The sequence below is a fragment of the Natator depressus genome, chromosome 24 (assembly GCF_965152275.1).
Source record: "Natator depressus isolate rNatDep1 chromosome 24, rNatDep2.hap1, whole genome shotgun sequence".
In the NCBI taxonomy this organism is placed as follows: domain Eukaryota; kingdom Metazoa; phylum Chordata; order Testudines; family Cheloniidae; genus Natator; species Natator depressus.
The window spans coordinates 13,174,798-13,194,126 of NC_134257.1; the positions used below are offsets into that span (position 1 = coordinate 13,174,798).

Sequence of the window (19,329 nt, forward strand, 5' to 3'; positions counted from 1 at the left end):
GTAGCCCCCAAATGTCTGTGTAACTAAAGTGAAATGGGAGGAAGTGGGGGTCCAAATTCCTCTCAACGGGCATGTTCCCGCCATCCCTGAGCATTGGGTCTGTGACCCCGGTGGCCATCTTGTGCAGTCCTCCCCCATCCTGCCCCAAGCACACTCCTGCCATCCCTGAGTGTTGGGTCTGTGACCCTGGTGGCCATTTTGTGCAGTCCCCCTGCCCCCCACGCTCCTGCCATCCCTGAGCGTTGGGTCTGAGAGCCCGGCAGCCATCTTGCGCAGCCCACCCCCACTGATGATCTCCTTCTCTTGTCCCCAGGAGGAAGAGCCCCGTGGCTGATGGAGGAGCTGACCCCTGACCGGCAGCGCCCCTGAGCCCCGCAGCAGGGAGATGGCGCGGCGGGTCAGGCTGCACAGCCCCTCACACCCAGACCTGCTGCTGCACCGGGTGGGTGAGCTGAGGCATGCACAGGCCCTGTGTGATGTGTTGGTGCGTGTGGGCCAGCGGGACTTCCCGGCCCACAGCTTGGTGCTGGCCTGCGCCAGCCGCACCCTGGCCCGGCTCCTCCTGCTGCAGGGCCCCAGCAAGCTCTGCAGTTTGGACTTCCTTGCACCTGCCACCTTCAAGCACGCCCTGGACTTCGCCTACACTGGCAGCCTTGAGGTGGCACCTGAGGAGCTCACCAGCCTCCTGGCCACTGCCCGGGACCTGGAGATGGAGGAGCTGGAGCAGGCTTGCCTCAGGGCACTGGAGACTGGAGGCCCCGATGGGACTGGCATTGGCGACATGGCTGGTGGCCATGATTCAATTGGTGTTGGCAACAGGACTGGTGGCCGTGATGGAGTTGCCATTGGTGACAGCACTGGTGGCCATGATGGAATTGGCGTTGGCGACAGGACTGGTGGCCATGATGGGGTTGCCACTGGCGACAGGACTGGTGGCTATGATGGAGTTGCCATTGGTGACAGGTCTGGTGACCCTGACGAAGTGGGCGTTTGCAACAGGACTGGTGGCCATGATGGAGTTAGCATTGGCGATTGGGCTGGTAGCCATGACAGGGTTGCCATTGGCAATGGGGATGGTGGCCATGATAGAGTTGTCAATGGCGACAGGGCTGGCAGCCATGACGGGGTTGGCGCCCAAGACACAAGGAAGGAGATAGTGGCTGGGATGTCCCAGATGAAGTCTGTGGTCGCCAGCCCTGTTGGCAAGACTGTAGCACCAGGCAACCACAACCTAGTTTTATTGGCCGATGGGCCCTGCCTGGCCCTGGCTAGGCCAGACAGTAAGGGGAGCCAAATCCAAGATGGCAGCTTGGCACCCAGTTGGGTCTTGTTTGAACAGTCCTCCCTCAAGCCGCGGGAAAGTGTCATCACGGCCCGGCCACAGCCTCAGGAGCGCCGCGCCCATCCCTGGCCGCCAGAGGCGCTCTGGGGGCCAGAGGGGGTGGTTGCTGGCTACCAGCCCTGCCCGCCATTGCTCAGCTACCAGCTGCGGTCACTGCCTTCGCCCTTGGGTGACCTGGGGCCCGGGCACATGGCCCTCTCGGCGTCCGTGGGTTTCCATGGCTACATCCGACCCTTCCCCTGCGGGCTGGAGACGGGGAAGCCGGGCACCCCCATTGGGATCACGGGCAGAGAGAAGCAACTGGAAGACCAGAGGTGAGCGGGGTGGGGGTGGGAGTGAAGCCATAGGTGATGGGAGTGGGTTGTGGGAGGCTGGGAGCAGGACTCCTGGGTTCTATCCCTGTCCCTGGGAGGGGAGTGGGGCCTAGTGGTTAGAGCAGGGGGGCTGAGAGCCAGGGGGGATGATTCAGGCCATGAGGTTGCTGCCCTCCCCTCCCCCCGTGGCTCCGGGGCACACTGGCTCTCGCCCGCGGCTCCTGTTCCATGGGAACTGGCCTCATCACTTGTTTCCTGCCTGGTCTCCTTGAGGCACCCTCCCCCTGAAGGCAGGCATGGCAGGTGCTGTTGCAGCTCTGAGCAGGGCACGAGGGGCAGGCACCTTGCCGAGCACCGCTGACCTTTTGTACCCGTGGCCGGAAGCCGCTCGCCTCCTGCACCAGGCCATCTGGATTAACCCTGGGGTAGGGGCACTGCAGCCCGGGGGAGCTGAGGGGAGGGAAAGTATTGTCCATGAGGGGAGCTCCCGGGTACCCCAGCCCTGGCCTGGCGCTGTGGGGGGAAATCCTCCGATCTCTCTGGTTTGCAGTTATGCCGGTCATGGCTCAGGGCCCCCCGCTCCCTCAGTGACACACAGATCCTGAGCCCAGCAGGTTGCTGCCCCAGAGAGCGGAGGAGCCTGAGATGAAACGGTCCCCACAGGAGGGGGTGGGCGGGTGACTCGCCAGCGGGGTTTCCCCCAGCCGGCCCCACACCCACATGCCCGACTTCAAAGGGCTGAGTTGTTCCTAGATGACACATTCTTCCCCCCCGCGACCCAAGAGCTGTTCACATTTTCCTCTTGGCAAATTACCTTAATTCAGAGGGTGGAGAAGTGAAGGGGTATCAGGGGGCTGTAGGGGTGGATTGGGGTACAGCGGATGTAGGAGTGGATCTAGGTGGGGGGAAGTGGGGATATGAGGTTTAGGAGTGGATTGGGGGAGGAGGCTATGGGGTGTAGGGATGGATCTGGGTGGCCGGGAGCTATGGGGTGTAGGGTTGGATCGGGAGGGCAGGGGGCTACTGTAGGGGTGTATCTGGGAGTAGCATGGGGACATGGGGTATAGGATTGGTTTGCGGAGCAGGGGGGATAAGGGGTTTAGTGGTGGATCGGGGCAGGGGGCTATGGGGTGTAGGGGTGGATCTGGGTGGGGGCAGGGAGGGCTATGGAGTATAGGGGTAGATCTGGGTGTGGGATAGGGGGTGTAGGGGTGGATCTGGGAGGAGCAGGAGGGATATGGAGTGTAGGGGTGGATCTAGGTGGGGGCAGTGAGGGATATGGGGTGTAGGGGTGGATTGTGGGCAGGGGGACTATTGTTGTAGGGGTGGATTGGTGGGTAGGGGGCTATGGGGTATGGGGTGGATGTCGGGGTACATACGGGGGCTGGACATTGGGCAGCCCCAGTTCTCAGCCTCCTAGACCCAGAGACTGTAAGGTCAGAAGGGCCCATTGTGATCATGCTCTACCCTCCCGTGCTTCACCCCCAGAGCCTCGCCCTCCCATCCGCCTGTAACAACCCACAGCCTCTGGCTGAGCAGCTGCCGTGGTTTGAAGACTTGAACCTTTCACCCTCATGTGGGGTGCGCTGGGGGCTGGGGATCGCGTGGCGGCTCTTTCCTGTTCCCAGCCGTGGGGCAGGATGTGTGTACATTGCACACAGGGTACTGTGCGCCCTTCCCCTGCCCAGCCTGCCCCTCACCATGGGACCAGCCCCCTCGCTCCGCACAGCGGCCCAGCCTGCACCCTTGGCACTCGGGCCAGGTCCTAAAGCTTTCTGGGCTGAATGGGTCTGGCTTCAGTTTCCAGCCTTCCATGGGGCAGATCTTCCTCTGGTGACCCAGTTATTAACAAGCCGTGCCCCTGTCAGCATGCACAGACTGCAGCCAAGTCGCCCCTCAACCTGGCCTGTGTCCAGCTAAATTGATCCTGTGCCTGGAGTATCTCCTCTCAGGACCCCTCTCCAATTTATCCACATCCCTTCTGAAAGGGGGGCTCCAGGACTGGCCACAGGGTCCCAGCTGCACTCACACCACGGCCAAGTACAGAGGTCAAATAACTTCTGGGCTTCTCCAGATTCCCCTGTTTATAGACACCGGGGTCGCCTCTTTTGGAGCTAAAAGAAAAGGAGTACTTGTGACACCTTAGAGACTAACAAATTTATTTGAACATAAGCTTTCATGAGCTACAGCTCACTTCATCGGATGTACTCCTTTTCTTTTTGTGGATACAGACTAACATGGCTGCTACTCTGAAACCTGTCTTTTGGAGCTGTCCCCCATCAACATTCTGCGGTCCCAGGTGGATATATTGACATTTAGCTGTATTAAAATGCAGAGTGTTTGCTTGTGCCCTGTTTACCAAGCCACCCTGATCTCCTTGAATCGGTGACATGCCCTCTTCAGTATTTCCCATTCGTCCAATTTTTGTATCATCAGACAGTTTATCAGGGATGATTTTATGTTTTCTTCCAGGTCATTGTTAAAGATGTTAAATAGTGCAGGGCCAAGAGCATTTAGGATTCTTTTTTGTTCCCAATATACTTCAAAAACTCCTTCTCATTGTCCTTCTCTCTGCTGGCCACAGATTGCATCTGGCATTCTTTTGCTTCCCTTATCCAGTTTCTACAATTCCAAGCTTCTGAGTGATAGTCATTGCTCTCCATTCCCCCATTTTCCAATTTGCTATGTATTCCCTTTTTGTGTTTTAGAGCCACCTGCACTTCCCCTGTAAGCCAGGTTGGTTTCAGATCCGGCATGGCCGTTCTCCAGCTTGGCTTTCCTGGCACCTAGTAAAAGTGTTCTCAAACAATTCCTAAGGGTCACTCACATTTTTCTGCTGAAATCCTGTCTCCCAGATAAGATTTGTTGGTGCATGGAGCCCCCTAGTGCCCAGCTGGGGATGGGCACCGCATTGCTCAGCCCTAGGCTCAGAGCTGGGCACCAGCCGGGGTTGTGGGAGTGTCACGGATGTGCAGAATTGGGGCTGTGCCCCCAGCTTTGGAACAGTTCCTTGGTGGAGACCCTGTGATGTGCCAGATCCCCCAAGTGGCTCACGTCGTTCTGCCACGTGGCCTCAGCACCTCTAGCTGCACCTCGGGCCCTTCTGCTTCACTCTGTTCAGCATGGCCAACGGAGCCTGACTCGCTGGAGGGCCTTGTCCACTCTGCAGGACTGATGCCAGCTCCTGTGCCCCCACCATGCACCTTCCCTGTTCTGGGGTCTCTGCCCAGCTCTTCTGCGGTGAGGCAGGGAAATCCTAGCTCCTCTGGGTCGTGGGCTGGCCAGGGACTATGTCCTGGTGACCAGTTTTGCAGCTGTCTTCTCCAATTGCCCATTGACATGGGGTCAATGAGTTTGTTTTCATGACCTCGTTAACAACCCCATCGCACCTTGGCCAGCCAGGTGACATTTATAGCTTTGTCTCCCAGCCTGCCCTGAGAGCAAAAACAGACCTTTACCCCACACCGGACAGCCATGCATAGGGGAAACTGAGGCACCTATTGGGGTCATAAATATATTATGAAAATTGCCACGTTGTCACAGGGGAATGCTCCCCACATCTCTTCTTCTGCTGAGTGGTGCCCCCAGCCCGGCAACCCCCCAGGGTTTGGCTGCCACAGTGTTGCATGTCTAGCAGGCGTGTGTGGGGCCTGCATTACCCAGACAGGCAGGAATGGGTGCCTCTCAGCCCTGGCCTCCAGGGCTCCTGCTACCTGCATCCACCAAAACCGGCTGCAGCAATGGTTCTAGAGCACCAGCAAGCCAAGGATGTAGAGGGCCAGGCAGCAGGTGCAGGGAGCCTGGGTGTGGTGTGGAACATGGCGAGGTGGGGTTCTAGAGCATGCAGGAACAGCAGGGTTGCATTCTAGAGCACCACACAACTGGAGACTGTTCTACAGTAGACACAGGAGCGACTGGGTTCTAGATTGCTTCAGCATGTTGATGTCCCCGTTCTGGAGGATAATGCATGGCTAGGTGGTTTTCTCGAGTCACTCTGATCATCTGCTGTGAGGTTCTAGAGTGTTCCCTGGTGGTATTGACAGGTGGGTTCTCATGTGGATGGCGGGGGAGGTGTTGCCACATTCTAGAGCGATACATGCAGCCAAGTTCTAGAAGTGTGGGTAGTTACTAGCTTCACTCTAGAGTAAGAATTGGAGGTGCCTAGGTTCTGGAATGGCGTGTACCAGGCGCGGCCAGGTTCAGTGGCATATGTTGAGGGCAGCTGGGTTCCATATCATTTGATGGGGGCTGCAAGATTCTAGGGGGATGGGGATTTGCAGGGTGAACTGGGGGGGGGGAGCGGGCTGCTGGCTTCTAGGCAGATGGGGACCTGCAGGCTGAACTGTGTGGGGCTGCTAGGTTCTAGGGGGATGGAATCTCCAGGGTGAACTGTGGGGGGATGCCGGTTTCTAGGGGGATGGGGAAGTGCAGTGTGAAATGTGGGGGACTGCTGAGTTCTAGGGGGATGGGATCTGCAGGATGAAATATGGGGGGCTGCTGGGTTCTAGGGGAATGGGTTCCAGTGCAATGGGATCTACAGTGTGAACTGTGGGGGTGTCATGGACTCAGAGGTCGTGCCCACTCTTGGCCCCATACAATCCCTGGGAGGAACCCCCTTCAGGGCAACAGCCCTTCTTGGGGGACCACTCTCTCTCTGGGGTTAAGCCCCTCTGCCTCCTGGAATCACACCTCTCTGAGCCTTAGCACACCTGTCTCTCGCCCATGGGCTCCCTCAGCGAGTCCACTTGCTCTGGACGCCCAGGACCACCCACTCCCAGAGGGAATAATGCAACCCTACCCTCTAGACCAGAGCGACTTCCAGCTAGCATAAAAACAGGAGGGTTTATTGAGCGTCTGAACACAGCACAGGAAACTCTCTGGGCTTCAGGCCTGGCCTCCCTCAGCACAGCTCATCTAAGTCTCCCCTGCATCCAGGTGGGCTCTGCCTGCTCTCTCTCTCCAGTCCAGAGACCCTGCGCTTTCCAGCTGGGCATCCGATATCTCTGGCTCCAACAGCTCCTCCCCTGTCCTTTGTCTTCTGTCCCTGGTAAACAGGTAACTGGGGCCCTCTCTCTTCAGTCCTTTGTTCCCCTCTGACTCCAACTGGCTGGTCAGGTCACCGGGGTCCTCTCTCCTCAGCCCTTTGTCCTCCCACTGGCCAGAACCAGCTGACTGCCAAGCTGGGGTGGGCCTCTTAGTCAGCAGGTCACCAGTTGTTAGGGTTCCCCATCTCCAGGCCGTTGTCTAGGGGTCCCAGCTGCGAGGTGAGGGCACACCTGGTCCTCTGCAACAATAAACCCTCTCCCACCATCTTGTTAAACATGCAGCACACAGGGAAACTGAGGCGCACACATGCTATTCATGTAAAACACTACAAAAATCCCCAACTTCCTCACAGGGGGGCTCCCGGGTTCCAGGGGGATGGCATCTGCAGGGTGAACTGTGGGGGCTTCTGGGTTCTGGGGGGATGGGGACCTCCAGGGTGCACTATTGGTGGCTGCTTTGTTCTAGGGGATTGGGATCTGCAGGGTGAAATGTAGGGTGGGGGGGTTCCTGGGTTCTAGGGGGATGGAATCTCAAGGGTGTACTGTGGAGGGATGCTGAATTCTAGGGGGATGGGATCTGCAGGGTGAACTGTGGGGGGCTGCCAGATATTAGGACGACGGAGACCTGCAGTGTGAACTGTGGGTGCCTCTTGATTCTAGGGGGATGGGAACTGCAGGGTGAACTGTCATGGGGTGGGGTTTTCTGGGGGGATGGGGACCTGCATGGTGAACTGTGGGGAGCCACTGACTTCTTGGCAGATGGGGACCTGCAGGGTGAATTGTGGGCAGCTGCCAGGTTTAAGGGGGACAGAATTTGCTGGGTGAACTGTGGAGGGCTGCTGGGGTCTAGGGGGATGGGATCTGTAGGGTGAACTATGGGGTGTAACAAAGCGGCCTTTGGCGGGACACACTGAGAGTATTAATTCAGGACAAATTGCTTAGAGCAGGGCAGTCACAGCCGAAGGCTGGGGTTCCTTCACTACTAAGGCACACCAAACCAGCCAAACAGAGAGGACTTTGGTTTTACCCCACTGGCTAACCAGAAGTCATACAAGCAATTCCCTCAGACACTCCAGTTTCCCAGTATCACCATAAGCACCACTCCTTATGGGGATGAATGGTTATGAAAATCAATACCCCAGGAAAAGAAAAAAAGGTTCTCCCGATCCCAAAGGACCAAGCCCCAGACCCTGGGTCAATATACCCGTTAGATTTTACCCACAAATCACGCTGTTGCCAATCCTTTAGAATCTAAAATCTAAAAGGTTTATTCATAAAAAGAAAGAAATATAGATGAGTTAAAATTGGTTAAATGGAATCAATTACATACAGTAATGGCAAAGTTCTTGGTTCAGGCTTGTAGCAGTGATAGAATAAACTGCAGGTTCATATCAAGTCTCTGGAGAACATCCCCAGCTGGGATGGGTCATTCAGTCCTTTGTTCAGAGCTTCAGTTTGTAGCACAGTTCCTCCAGAGGTCAGAAGCAGGATTGAAGAAAAGATGGAGGGGTTTCCAGGGCATTTTATATTCTCTGCCATGTGGAAGGAAACCTCTTTGTTCTTACTGTGGAAAATCACAGCAGCAAGATGGAGTTTGGAGTCACATGGGCAAGTCACATGTCCATGCATGACTCAGTTTGCGGGTGGCAGCCATTGCTCACATGCTACCTTGAATGTTCCCAGGAAGGCTCCTCAGATGTGGATTGGAGTCTTCCAAAGTCCATTGTCAGTTAAGTGTTTCTTGATTGAGCACTTACTCAGAATAGTCCTTTCTCAAGAAGCTGACCAAAGGCTTGACTGATGCTACTTAGAATCAAACACATTGAGAAACAAGTACATATCCAATACTCATAACTTCAAATACAAAAATGATACACACATACAGACAGCATAATCATAACCAGCAAATTACAACCTTTTCATAGACATCTTACGTGACCTCCTTTGTATGAGATTTGGTGCAAGTATAGGACCTTGGTTGCAACAATGATCTATATGGTCACAGTTCATGTCAATAATGTCACATCGGGGCTGCTGGGTTCTAGGGGGTTGAGGATCTGTAGGCAGAAGTGTGGGGGGCTGCCGGGTTCCAGGGGACCTGCAGGATAAAGTGTGGAGGGCTGCTGGATTTTAGGGGGATGAGATCTGCAAGGTGAACTGTGGAGGGCTGCTGGAATCCAGGGGGATGGGATCTGCAGGGTGAATTGTGGGTTCTGTTTGGTTCTAGGGGGATGGGAACTACAGGGTGAACTGTGGGGGGCTGTCGGGTTCTAGGGGGATGGGACCTGCAGGGTGAACTGTGGTGGCTGTCGGGTTCTAGGGGGATAGGATCTGCAGGGTGAACTGTGGGGGGCTGGTAGGTTCTAGGGGGATGGGATCTGCAGGGTGAACTGTGGGGGGCTGCCATGTTCCAGGGGGATGGGATCTGCAGGGTGAACTGTGGGGGGCTGCCGGGTTCTAGAACAGCAGGCCAACACCCCCAGATGCTGGGGCACAGGCCAGCAGTGCCAGCAGATTCTTGCACCGGGGGTGTGGGGGAATGGGGACCTGCAGGGGACGGTGCGCAATCGGGTTTTTGATCTGGCCCCCAGCTCCCTCCATGCTGCGAGCTGGGGTTTCCCAGCTCAGGGACATGCCCATGACCCAGGGCAGCTTGCACGTGTATAAACAGCACTGGAGCTTCGGCACAGCTGCCCGCTGGCACGCGCCAGCCATAACCACATGGTCCAGAGTGAGGTGTGGGAGCTCCCAGTGCTGGGCTGGAGCGAGACTGTCGCTTGTGGTTCAGGGCAGCGGTTGCGCTGGAGTGATGGAGAGGGTCCCGGATAAACAGGATTGGTGCCGTGCCCCAGCTTTTAACCTGTCCCTTGGATGAACCCATCAGCATCCCAGCCCCCCTTGGGCAGTCCCTGCCCCTAAGTCTGAGGCTTTGCCCCATATCGGTCCCACCCCAACTTCCCATGCTTAGCCCTGGGCCAGGGTCTCAGGGAGTCCTCTGGCCGTGGGGGGTTTCCATTGTCTTCTCAGCTTGTCCATCACTATGGGTCAGCCTGGGCGTCTGAGCGTGGACACAACCCTTCAGCCCCTGCTGGGGAGCAATGGGACATGCAAGAAACCTGAGGCATGAACTTTGTCACAGAGGGTCAGAGCGGTGGGGAATTGGAGGGCAATGGGGGTCAGAGCGGTAGGAGGGTTAGGGGGTGATGGGGTCTAAGCAATGGGGAGTTGAGGGGCGATGGGGGTCAGAGCTGTGGAGGGCTGGGGCAATGGGGTCAGAGTGGTGGGGTCCAGGGGTGATGGGGTCAGAGCGGTGGGGGGCTAGGGGGCAATGGGGGTCAGACCAGTTGGGAATCAGAGTGGTGGGGGGGTAAGGGACGATGGGAGTGTTACGGCGTAACTGGGGCGATGCTCTGGAACTACTCCGTATCAAGCCAGTCAGGACTCTGGGGGAGCCTCCTCTCTGTGCCCTACACTGTCTCCAGGGCAAGAAGCTTACACAGCTTCCACCTTCCTGGGTCTGACCTCAGAGCATTCAACATCCCCTTCCACATTGTGTGCTTCCTGCAGCGAGTCCGCCCAGGCGGGGCTCCTGGGGAAGCCAAAGGGCCCTGCACCCCAACTCCTCAGTCAGACGTGACTCTCAGCCAGCCGGTAAAACAGAAGGTTTATTAGTCGACAGAAACACAGCGTAGAACAGAACTTGTTAGCACAGAAATCAGTGACTTTCAGCCAAGTCCATCTTGGGGGGAGGGGAGCCCAGAGCCAGGGCTCTGGTTGTCCCCCTGAGCCCCAAGCCAGCTGAGACTGACTTGCTTCCAGCTGCCTGGCCCCTGCCCTGCCCATTGCTCCTCCTCCAGCCTTTGTCTCGCACCTGGGCCAAGAGTTACCTGGTTGCATCCCGCTCCTGGCTCTCAGGTTACGAAGGGGCAACCATAGCATCTATGAAGGCAGCTGGAGCAACCCCTACAAAAGTCACACCCCCTTATTCCCACCACCTAGACATTGGTGCAATACACAGGGAAATTGAGGCACGCACAGCATTCATGCAAAACAGTAAGACTCACATACATCATAACATAGGCGCCGACTCCATGGGTGCTGCGGGGCTGGAGCACTCACGGTGAAAAATTAGCGGGTACTCTGCACCCACCAGCAGCCAAGCTCCCCCCGCCCCCACTCTGTCCTCGCCTCTTCCTCCGGAGTGTGCTGTGTCCTCGCTCCTCCCCTCCCAGCGCTTCCCGCCCTGCTGATTTAACAGCTGTTTGGCAGAGCTTAGGACTTTCCGGAAGGGAGGGGGAGGAGTGGGGACATGGTGGGGGGGGAAGGGGCAGTAAAGAAGCGGGGCAGGGGCGGGGACTTGGGGGAAGGGGGTGAAATTGGGGCGGGGAGAGGGTAGGACAGGGACGGGAACAGGGGTGGGGGTCGAGCACCCGTGAGGCAGAGGGGAAGTTGGCGCCTATGTCCCGTCTCCCCGCTTCGAGACTGAACTGAGCGGGGTCACTTTAGCCAGTGACCTGGGGAAGTTCAGGCCTCCCTCTCTGGGACAAAGCATCAGCTATAACATTTGTACTCTCCTTAACGTAGACCACATTCATGTCATAATCCTGGAAGGACAGACTCCACCTCAGGAGCTTGGCATTGGCCCCTGTCATCTGGTGCAGCCATGGCAGGGCGAGTGGTCCCGGTATACAGTGAAGCACCGCCCAACTAGATCCGTCTGCAGCCTTTTAAGAGCCCACTCCATGGTCAGGCATTCCTTCTTTATGGCTGCATAGCCCTGCTCCCAGAGCAGCAGCTTCCTGCTCAGGTACATGATGGGGTATTTCTCCCCGTTAGCATTGGCCTGCCTCGGCACCACGCCCAGCCCTGTGTCCGTGGCACTGGTGAAGACCCTAAAAGGCTTGTCAAAGTCTGGGTTTCCCAGCACCAGACCCTTGACCAGATCCTCCTTCAGTGTGCAGAGAGGCCTCTGGCACTGCCCGGTCCAGACCAGCTTGTCTGGCTTACCTTTCTTGCATAGCTCAGTGATGAGACCTGACACAGAGTTAAAGTGTGGCACAAACCTCTGGTAGTGCCCCGCCATCCCAATAAAAACCTGGGCCTGTTTCTTAGTCTGGGAAGCAGGCCAGTCGCTGATCGCCCCTACCTTGGCCAGCTCCAGCTTCTGGTGGCCACTCCCCACCTTGTGGCCCAGGAACGACACCTCTGTCATCCCCACCTTGCACGTCCCAGCTTTTACAGTCAGCCCTGCATCCTGGAGGTGACTCAGTCCCCTCTTCACCTGGGACACATGGTCCTCCCAGGTCTGGCTAATGGCACAAATATCATCAATGTACGCTAGGGTAAAATTCTCCATCCCCCTCAGTAACTGATCCACCTGGCGCTGGCACCTCCTTGAGCCCAAAAGGTAGGACCAGGGACTTGTACAGCCCCAAAGGGGTGACAAAAGCAGGTTTCAACCTGGCATCTGGATCCAAAGGCACCTGCCAGTAGCCTTTGGTGAAATCCCTGGTCATGGGGTACCAAGTCCCCCCACAACTTGTCTAGGATCTCATCAGGCCTAGACATGGGCAGGCACCAGACGTGGTGATGGCACTGAGCTTCCGATAGGCCACACAGAATCAGATCAACCCATCTTTCCTGGGGACCAGCACCACGGAAGAGGCCCCAGGGGTTGGCGGATGGCTGGATCACCCCTAAAGCCAGCATGTGTCTGACCTCCCCCTCCAGGGCCTGGGCTGTGTTCCCAGTTACTCTGAATGGGGAACACCTGATGGGAGGGCTGGCTCCCGTCTCCACCCAGTGGTCAGCTCAGTTAGTGAACCCAGGCCGGTTGGAAAACAGCTGTGGGTACGAATGCAGGATCTCTCTGATCTCTGCCTGCTGGGCAGGGGTTAGCTCAGGGGTGGGCAAACTTTCTGGTCCGAGGGCCACATCGAGGTGCGAAACTTTATGGAGGGCTGGGTAGGGAAGGCTGTGCCCCCCAAACAGCCTGGACCCCGCCCCCTCCCACTTCCTGCCCCCTGACTGCCCCCCTTAGAAACCCCCACCCATCCAACCCCACCCCGCTCTTTGTCCCCTGACTGCCCCCTCCCGGGACCCCTGCCCCTAACCGCCCCCTGCTCCCAGTCCCCTGACTGCCCCGACCCCTATCCACACCCCCGCCCCCTGACTGCCTCCCAGGACCCCACCCCCTATCCAAACCCCCCTACTCCCTGTCCCCTGACTGCCCTGACCCCTATCCACACCCCCGCCCCTAACCTCCCCCCGGGACCCCACCCTCTATCCAACCCCCCGCTCCCCATCCCCTGACCGCCCCCCCAAACCTTCACCCCATCTAACCTTCCCTGCTCCCTGTCCCCTGACTCCCCCCCGGGATCCCCTGCCCCTTATCCAACCCCTCCCCGCCCCCTTACCATGCCGCTCAGAGCGGCAGGAGCTCGCAGCCACACCACCGCCCTGCCTGGCAGGAGCGGTGGGCCAGAGCGCTGGTGCGCAGCGTGCTGAGGCTGCGGGGGAGGGGGGATAGCAGGGACGGGGCTGGGGGCGAGCTTCTCTGGCCGGGAGCTCAGAGGCTGGGCAGGACGATCCCGTGGGCTGGATGTGCCCTGTGGGCTGTAGTTGCCCACCTCTGGGTTAGCTGGTCAGAGAGGAATTGATTCCAGTAATGGGCTGGCTCCTGTCTCAGGGAAGAGACCCACCAGGGGATCTTCCCCATTCTCCCACCGGTCACACACGGCCAGTACCAGCCTCTCCCTGTCACAGTACAGCTCCATCATGTTGACCTGGTCCCCTTGGTGGCTGTGAGCCCCGTTGGGCAGTTCCACCACGTCGTTCTCCCCATTCAGCTGCTTGATGATCTTGAAGGGCCTGTCTTATGCAGCTTCTGGCTTATTCTTCCTCACCAGGATGAGAACCCTCAGCTGGTCCCCGGTGCCATAGGCTGAACGATCCTACCAGACCTGCCTCCCTTGGGCTCTGGCTAGGTTCGCCCTGGCCACACTCTCAGCGAGCTTTTCCCGGAAAGTCAGTACATGCTCCACCCTGATTCTCCATTGGAGGAGGCCTTCCCCTCCCATTCGTCCTTCATCAAGTTGAGGGCCACCTTCTGAAAAGGCTCCTCTGTGACAGGCATGTGTCTGAAGGCTGCTTTACCCTTCTCCCAGGCCTTTTGCACCTCTGGACAAGTCAGCCCTGGTTGGCAGCTGTCCCGCCCTGGCTGTGGTTCCCCACACTCAGCTGGGGTCTCCGGTCCCCCTGAGCTCTGCTTTGCCTCTGCTGTCCCAGTGAGGGCAGGCAGCAAATGCACGGTGTTTCTCACAGCACCAGAGCCAGTGTGAGCCACCTCCCCGCCCACCCCGGCCTCTGGAGCCAGCTGATCGTCCTATTCCAGCTGAGCAATCAGCTGCGCCTTAATGAACTTTCCAATGCGTGGCCCTTTCTCTGCACAGGTCTACAATGTCCTTCTTAAGGAGATGGTTATAGGGCTCCTCCATGATGTTCCCAAGTGGTCACGGACTCACAGGCCTGTGCTCTGTCAGCTTCCCATGATCCCTGGGAGGAACCCTTCAGTGCAACAGCCCTTCTCAGGGGTCCACTGTCTCTCGGGGTTAAGCTGTAGGCTCCTCCGCCTCCTAGAACCGCACCTCTCAGAGCCTCCAGCCCGCCTGCCTCTCGCTAATTCCCCTTCGTTTTACTGCTCCCCAGTCACTTACTGCAGGATGCTCTGTCCACGGTGTGCAGTTTATCCCACCTTTACCACCAGTTGTCACAGAGTCACCAGGCGATGCTCTGGAGCTACTCCCTATGAAGCCAGTCAGGACTCTGGGGGAGCCTCCTCTCTCTGAGCATACTGTCTCCAGGGCAAGAAGCTTACACAGCAAGGGGGTCAGAGCAGCTGGGGGCTAGGGGGTGATGGGGTCAGAGCTGTGGGGGACCAGGCGGCGATGGGGGTCAGAGCAGGGGGGAGGCTAGGGGACGATGGGATCAGAGTGGTGGGGGGTTAGGGGGCAATGGGGTCGGAGCAGTGGGGGGCTAGGGATGATAGAGTCAGAGCGGTGGTGAGCCGGGGGGCAGTGGGGTCAGAGCTGTGGGGGGCCGGGGAGATGGGGTCAGAGCAGTGGTGGGGTCAGGGGGGTTGGGGTCAGAGTGGTGGGGGGCTAGAGTGCAATGGAGTCAGAGCTGTGGGGGTCCGGGGGGTGATGGGGGTAGAGCGGTGGGGTGTCAGGGGGCGATGGGGTCAGAGTCGTTGGGGGCCGGGGGGCGATAGGGTTAGAGCAGTGGGGGGCTGGGGGAAATGGGTGTTTATCTAGAGCCAGGTTTATCTCTGGTTCAGCTGCAACCTGCTGGCAGCTAACAACCTGGACAGTTCTCTTCCTGGCAGGCCTTACACCCCCATCCCTTCCTGATGTGGTGTTGCCTCCACTTCTCTGAGCCTCATTTCTGCCTGCCACATTTGAGACTCGCGGTCCTTTGCCTTCTCTTCCACTTCCAGTCTGGCCAGCTCTGGTTTTGTAGCTGCCTCACTCATAGTCATTTTTCTGCTTTCTTGTGCTTATTTCCCTCACCCGAAATAAACAAACAGCAGATAACAGAACGGTGACTTCCTCCTGACCGCTCTTAGCCACTGCACTTAAGACTCACTTAAAATCACAAACATCAGTGCTTAAAGTGTGAACTTCACTTGGGGTAACAAGCCGCACATACACCCTGCTCGCTGCGTCACTGTGATGTTCCCCTCTGGGTTATCCGGACTGGTGATCTGCTAGGTCACTGCAATCCTCGACTGTGGGAGCCAGACTTACCCTGCTCTGCTGTGAGAACCCCCACTCCTGGGCTGTTCACGCACAGCCTCTGGCATGTCAGCTGCTCCTTGGATTGTTCAACCGAATGACACTAGTCAATATCTCCGGTCCCAGACACAACCCTAGGAACCTCCATCTTGTAGTGTCCAGTTATGCCTGCTGGACACTGCAAGCTTATATGAGTTTGTCAATTTAACAAAGAAATTGATAGGTGCCAGGTTTGTTCTCCCAAGGGGAGTCTCTATCATGCTTCAAATCAAACACACGGCTTCAGGTAGAATAAACAAACAGATTTATTAACTATAAAGATAGATTTTAAGTGATTATAAGTCAAAGCACAACAAGTCAGATTTGGTCAAATGAAATAAAAGCAAAATGCATTCTAAGCTGATCTTAACACTTTCAGGGCCCCTACAAACTTAGATGCTTCTCACCACAGGCTGGCTGGTTGCTCTCCAGCCAGGCTCTCCCCTTTGATCAGCACTTCAGGTGCTTGGTGGTGGTATCTGTAGATGTAGATGTAAGAGAGAGAGCATGGCAAAATGTCTCTCCCTTTTATCATATGCTTTTTTCCTCTTGGCTTTGCCCTCCCCCCTTAGAGTCAGGTGAGCATTACCTCATCACAGTCCCAAACTGACCAAAGGAAGGGGGTGACTCCCTCCAGGGTCTAACAGATCCTTTTGTTCCTCTGAGGCTGGGCTGGGTTTGTCCCATACCTGCCCTGATGAGGTGTGAACTGCCCCTCTGCTCTTGGAGAGTTTTTGCCTGGGCTTGCTTTAAGCCATGAGGATACATTTTCAGCCTCATAACTATATACATGAAATGATAACCTACAACCTCACTATAACATTACTGTAACAGGTTTCAGAGTAGCAGCCGTGTTAGTCTGTATTCGCAAAAAGAAAAGGAGGACTTGTGGCACCTTAGAGACTAACAAATTTATTAGAGCATAAGCTTTCGTGAGCTACAGCTCACTTCATTGGATGCAACAATAACTGTAACAATTACTATAACATCCTATAACAACCATGCTCAGTGCATTATGAGCCTTCTGAAGACACGCAACATGACAAACTTTGCATTGGATACCACACAATCATTTTATAAAGATAAACCTGGGGGTGTAGGATGTTGCCCTGAGGTATAGAGCATCACAGGGGCAATGGGGTCAGAGTTATGGGGGACTGGGGGGTGATGGGGGGCTCCGGTTGGAGATTCCACCTGGCCCCATCCTGAGTCCTGTGGGTCACTTGCCATTTAACCCCTTGTTTTCCTCTGCTCAGGCTGCTGGTGGCTCCGGTCAAGAGTTCGGCGTACGACCTCTGCCCGCAGCAGGGCCCGGACGCCCTGCGCCTCCCACTGCTCTGCCACCCACGTAAGGACCCCCCGTCCCTCCTGCCCCCACAGCTGTGGCACCCATGTAAAAAGCCCCCAGCCCCCCCACTGTGCCACCCATGTACCGCCCCCCACTGTGCCACCCACATATGGACCACCCATCCTACCCCCCTGGCTGTGTCACCCCTGTACGGACCCCCCATCCTGCCCCCCCGGCTGTGCACCCATGTACGGACCCCCCACCCTACCCCCCACTGTGCCACTCACATAAGGACTCCCCTGCCACCCCGCTGTGCCACTCCTGTACTAACCCCACACCCTGCCCTCACTGTGCCACACAAGTATGTACCCCTCCGCCCCCCCGTGCCATCCATATATGGACCCCCACCCTGCCCCCCCACTCTACCACCATGTATGGACCCCCCACCATCCACCCCCCTCACTGTGCCACCCAGGTATGGACCCTGCCAACTGCCCCACCCTGCCCCGTCTCCTCCCACTAGCAGCTCCTGGACCCCTGACCCCAACCATCCACTGCCCCATTACCTCCCTGGCCCTTCCTCCTACCTTGCCCCTCACTGGCTCCACCGAGCCCCTCCAACCTCCCAGCCACCCCACTGCCCTTGTCTCCTGAGTCCTCCAGCCCCACCCCAACTATCCCCTCCCCTCCGAGATCCTTGATCCCATTCCTCATTGCCCCTCCCCCAGCTCCCCTCCCTGTAACCTGCCCCTGCCCCAGACCCCTAACCCCGTCCACCCACACCCCAGCTGACAGTCACTTTTTCTCCCCAGGGCCCCACCCGCTCCCCCTCCCACCCTGCCTGGCCCGGCGGAGCTGTGACAAGGACCTGCCGCCCCTGAGCACGGCACCCCCTGAAGGTGAGAGGGGCGGGAGAAGGGAGACCAGGGGGGCACTGACAGTAGGGGGTCCCTGAGAGGCAGTGTCAGTGTGGGGGTGGATGTTTCAGTTGTTTCAACTGGGCACGTTGTTATTGTTGGGTCACCCAAGGGCAGCAGGACTGGAAAACCCAGGTTAGATGGCCCATGGGTCTGATTGGGGGGGTGGAGGGTGGGAACCAGCTGGGCTCACTGGGGAGGGACTGGTGGGGTGGGCTGGACCCATCTTTGAGCCGTGTCTCTCCTGCTCCTCCCCAGAGCCAGCCGCAGCGGCGTCACCCATGGCGTCACCCATGCTGTACTTGATGTATGGCCTGCGGTGCCCCCCCCGGGCCCAGCCGGCCAGCGCCTGGAGCTACGTCTGCCAGCTGTGCCAGCGGCGGTTCCCCAGCCAGATGGCGCTGCGCAGACACAGCCGCAGCCACATGGGTACAGCCTGGGCTGTGAGCGCCCCTGCCCTGCCCCTGTCCAGCTGGCACCCCTCACTCCTGACCTGCAGGACTGACCCCGGTGCCATCCCTGCAGGCCAGCGGCTGTTGGAACGGGAGTCCTGTGCCCGCGGGTTCCAGGCTGAGGCCAGGCTGCGGGAGTCCCGGCGGGCGCCCCCAGGCGAGAAGCCCTATGAGTGCGGCGAGTGCAGCAAGCGCTTCACCCTCAAGCATCAGATGGAGACGCACTATCGGGTGCACACTGGTGAGTGGAACCTGCCGGCCAGAGCGCCAGTGCCCCCCGCCCCGTGTGGGGTGCCCCTCCTCCATGGGCATCAGCCCCCCCAGTGCTATGTGCCCCTCCCCCATGGGTGTCATCCCCTCCCCCGTGCCATGTGCCCCTCCCCCAGAGGCGTCAGCCCCCCTCCCAGTGCCGTGTGCCCCCCCCACGGGTGTCATTCCCCCCTGTGCCGTATGCCCCTCCCCCACGGGCCTTAGCCCCCCCAGTACTGTGTGCGCCTCCCCCACGGACCTCAGCCCCTGGTGCTCCCTGACTGTGTTGCACCCCTCCTCACTCCTGGGAACCAGGTACACACCTGCCTTGTACCCCTGCAGGCTGGGGTGTCGCTCCCACACCATCACCCCCCAGCCCTCCCCCCACTGGGAATCGGGGGTGCTCTGGTCCCCCCACCTCCCTGGGTCCTGGGGGGGCAGCCCTACCCCTCCTGCCCCCCACCCTGCCATGGCCTTAATCCTGTGCTTCCCCCAGGAAAGTTAGGCTGGATTTGGGGGGAGGGGCGGCGGGCTAGGGCTGGGGGAAGGGCAGGGAGGGCTTTGGGGGAGGGTTTGAGGGGCCAGGGCAGGGGAGAGGGGTGGGAGGGGCTGGGGATACTCTCCCCCCCTCACAGCCCATTGCTCCCTGCAGGCGAGAAGCCGTTCCAGTGCAAGCTCTGCCCCCAGCGCTCCCGTGACTACTCTGCAATGATCAAGCACCTGCGGACCCACGGTGGCGCGGCCCCCTATCGCTGCACCCTATGCTGCCAGTTCTGCCCCAGCCTAGCTGCTATGCAGAAGCACATGAAGGGCCATTGCCCCGAGGAGCTGCCCTCGGACTGGACGATCGAGACAACCTACCTCTACTCCTCCTCCACCTCCTCCTCCTGA

At 58.2% G+C, this 19,329-nt stretch overlaps 1 protein-coding gene across 1 annotated transcript; it reads left to right on the top strand.

Annotated features, from left to right (window-relative positions):
* Positions 1-385: 385 nt before the first annotated feature.
* On the top strand, positions 386-19,329 carry ZBTB32 (zinc finger and BTB domain containing 32). Its single transcript, XM_074939020.1, has 6 exons — positions 386-1,656; positions 16,789-16,880; positions 17,633-17,719; positions 17,996-18,166; positions 18,263-18,430; positions 19,091-19,329. Exons 1-6 carry the CDS (start codon positions 386-388, stop codon positions 19,327-19,329), a joined length of 2,028 nt encoding a protein of 675 aa, XP_074795121.1.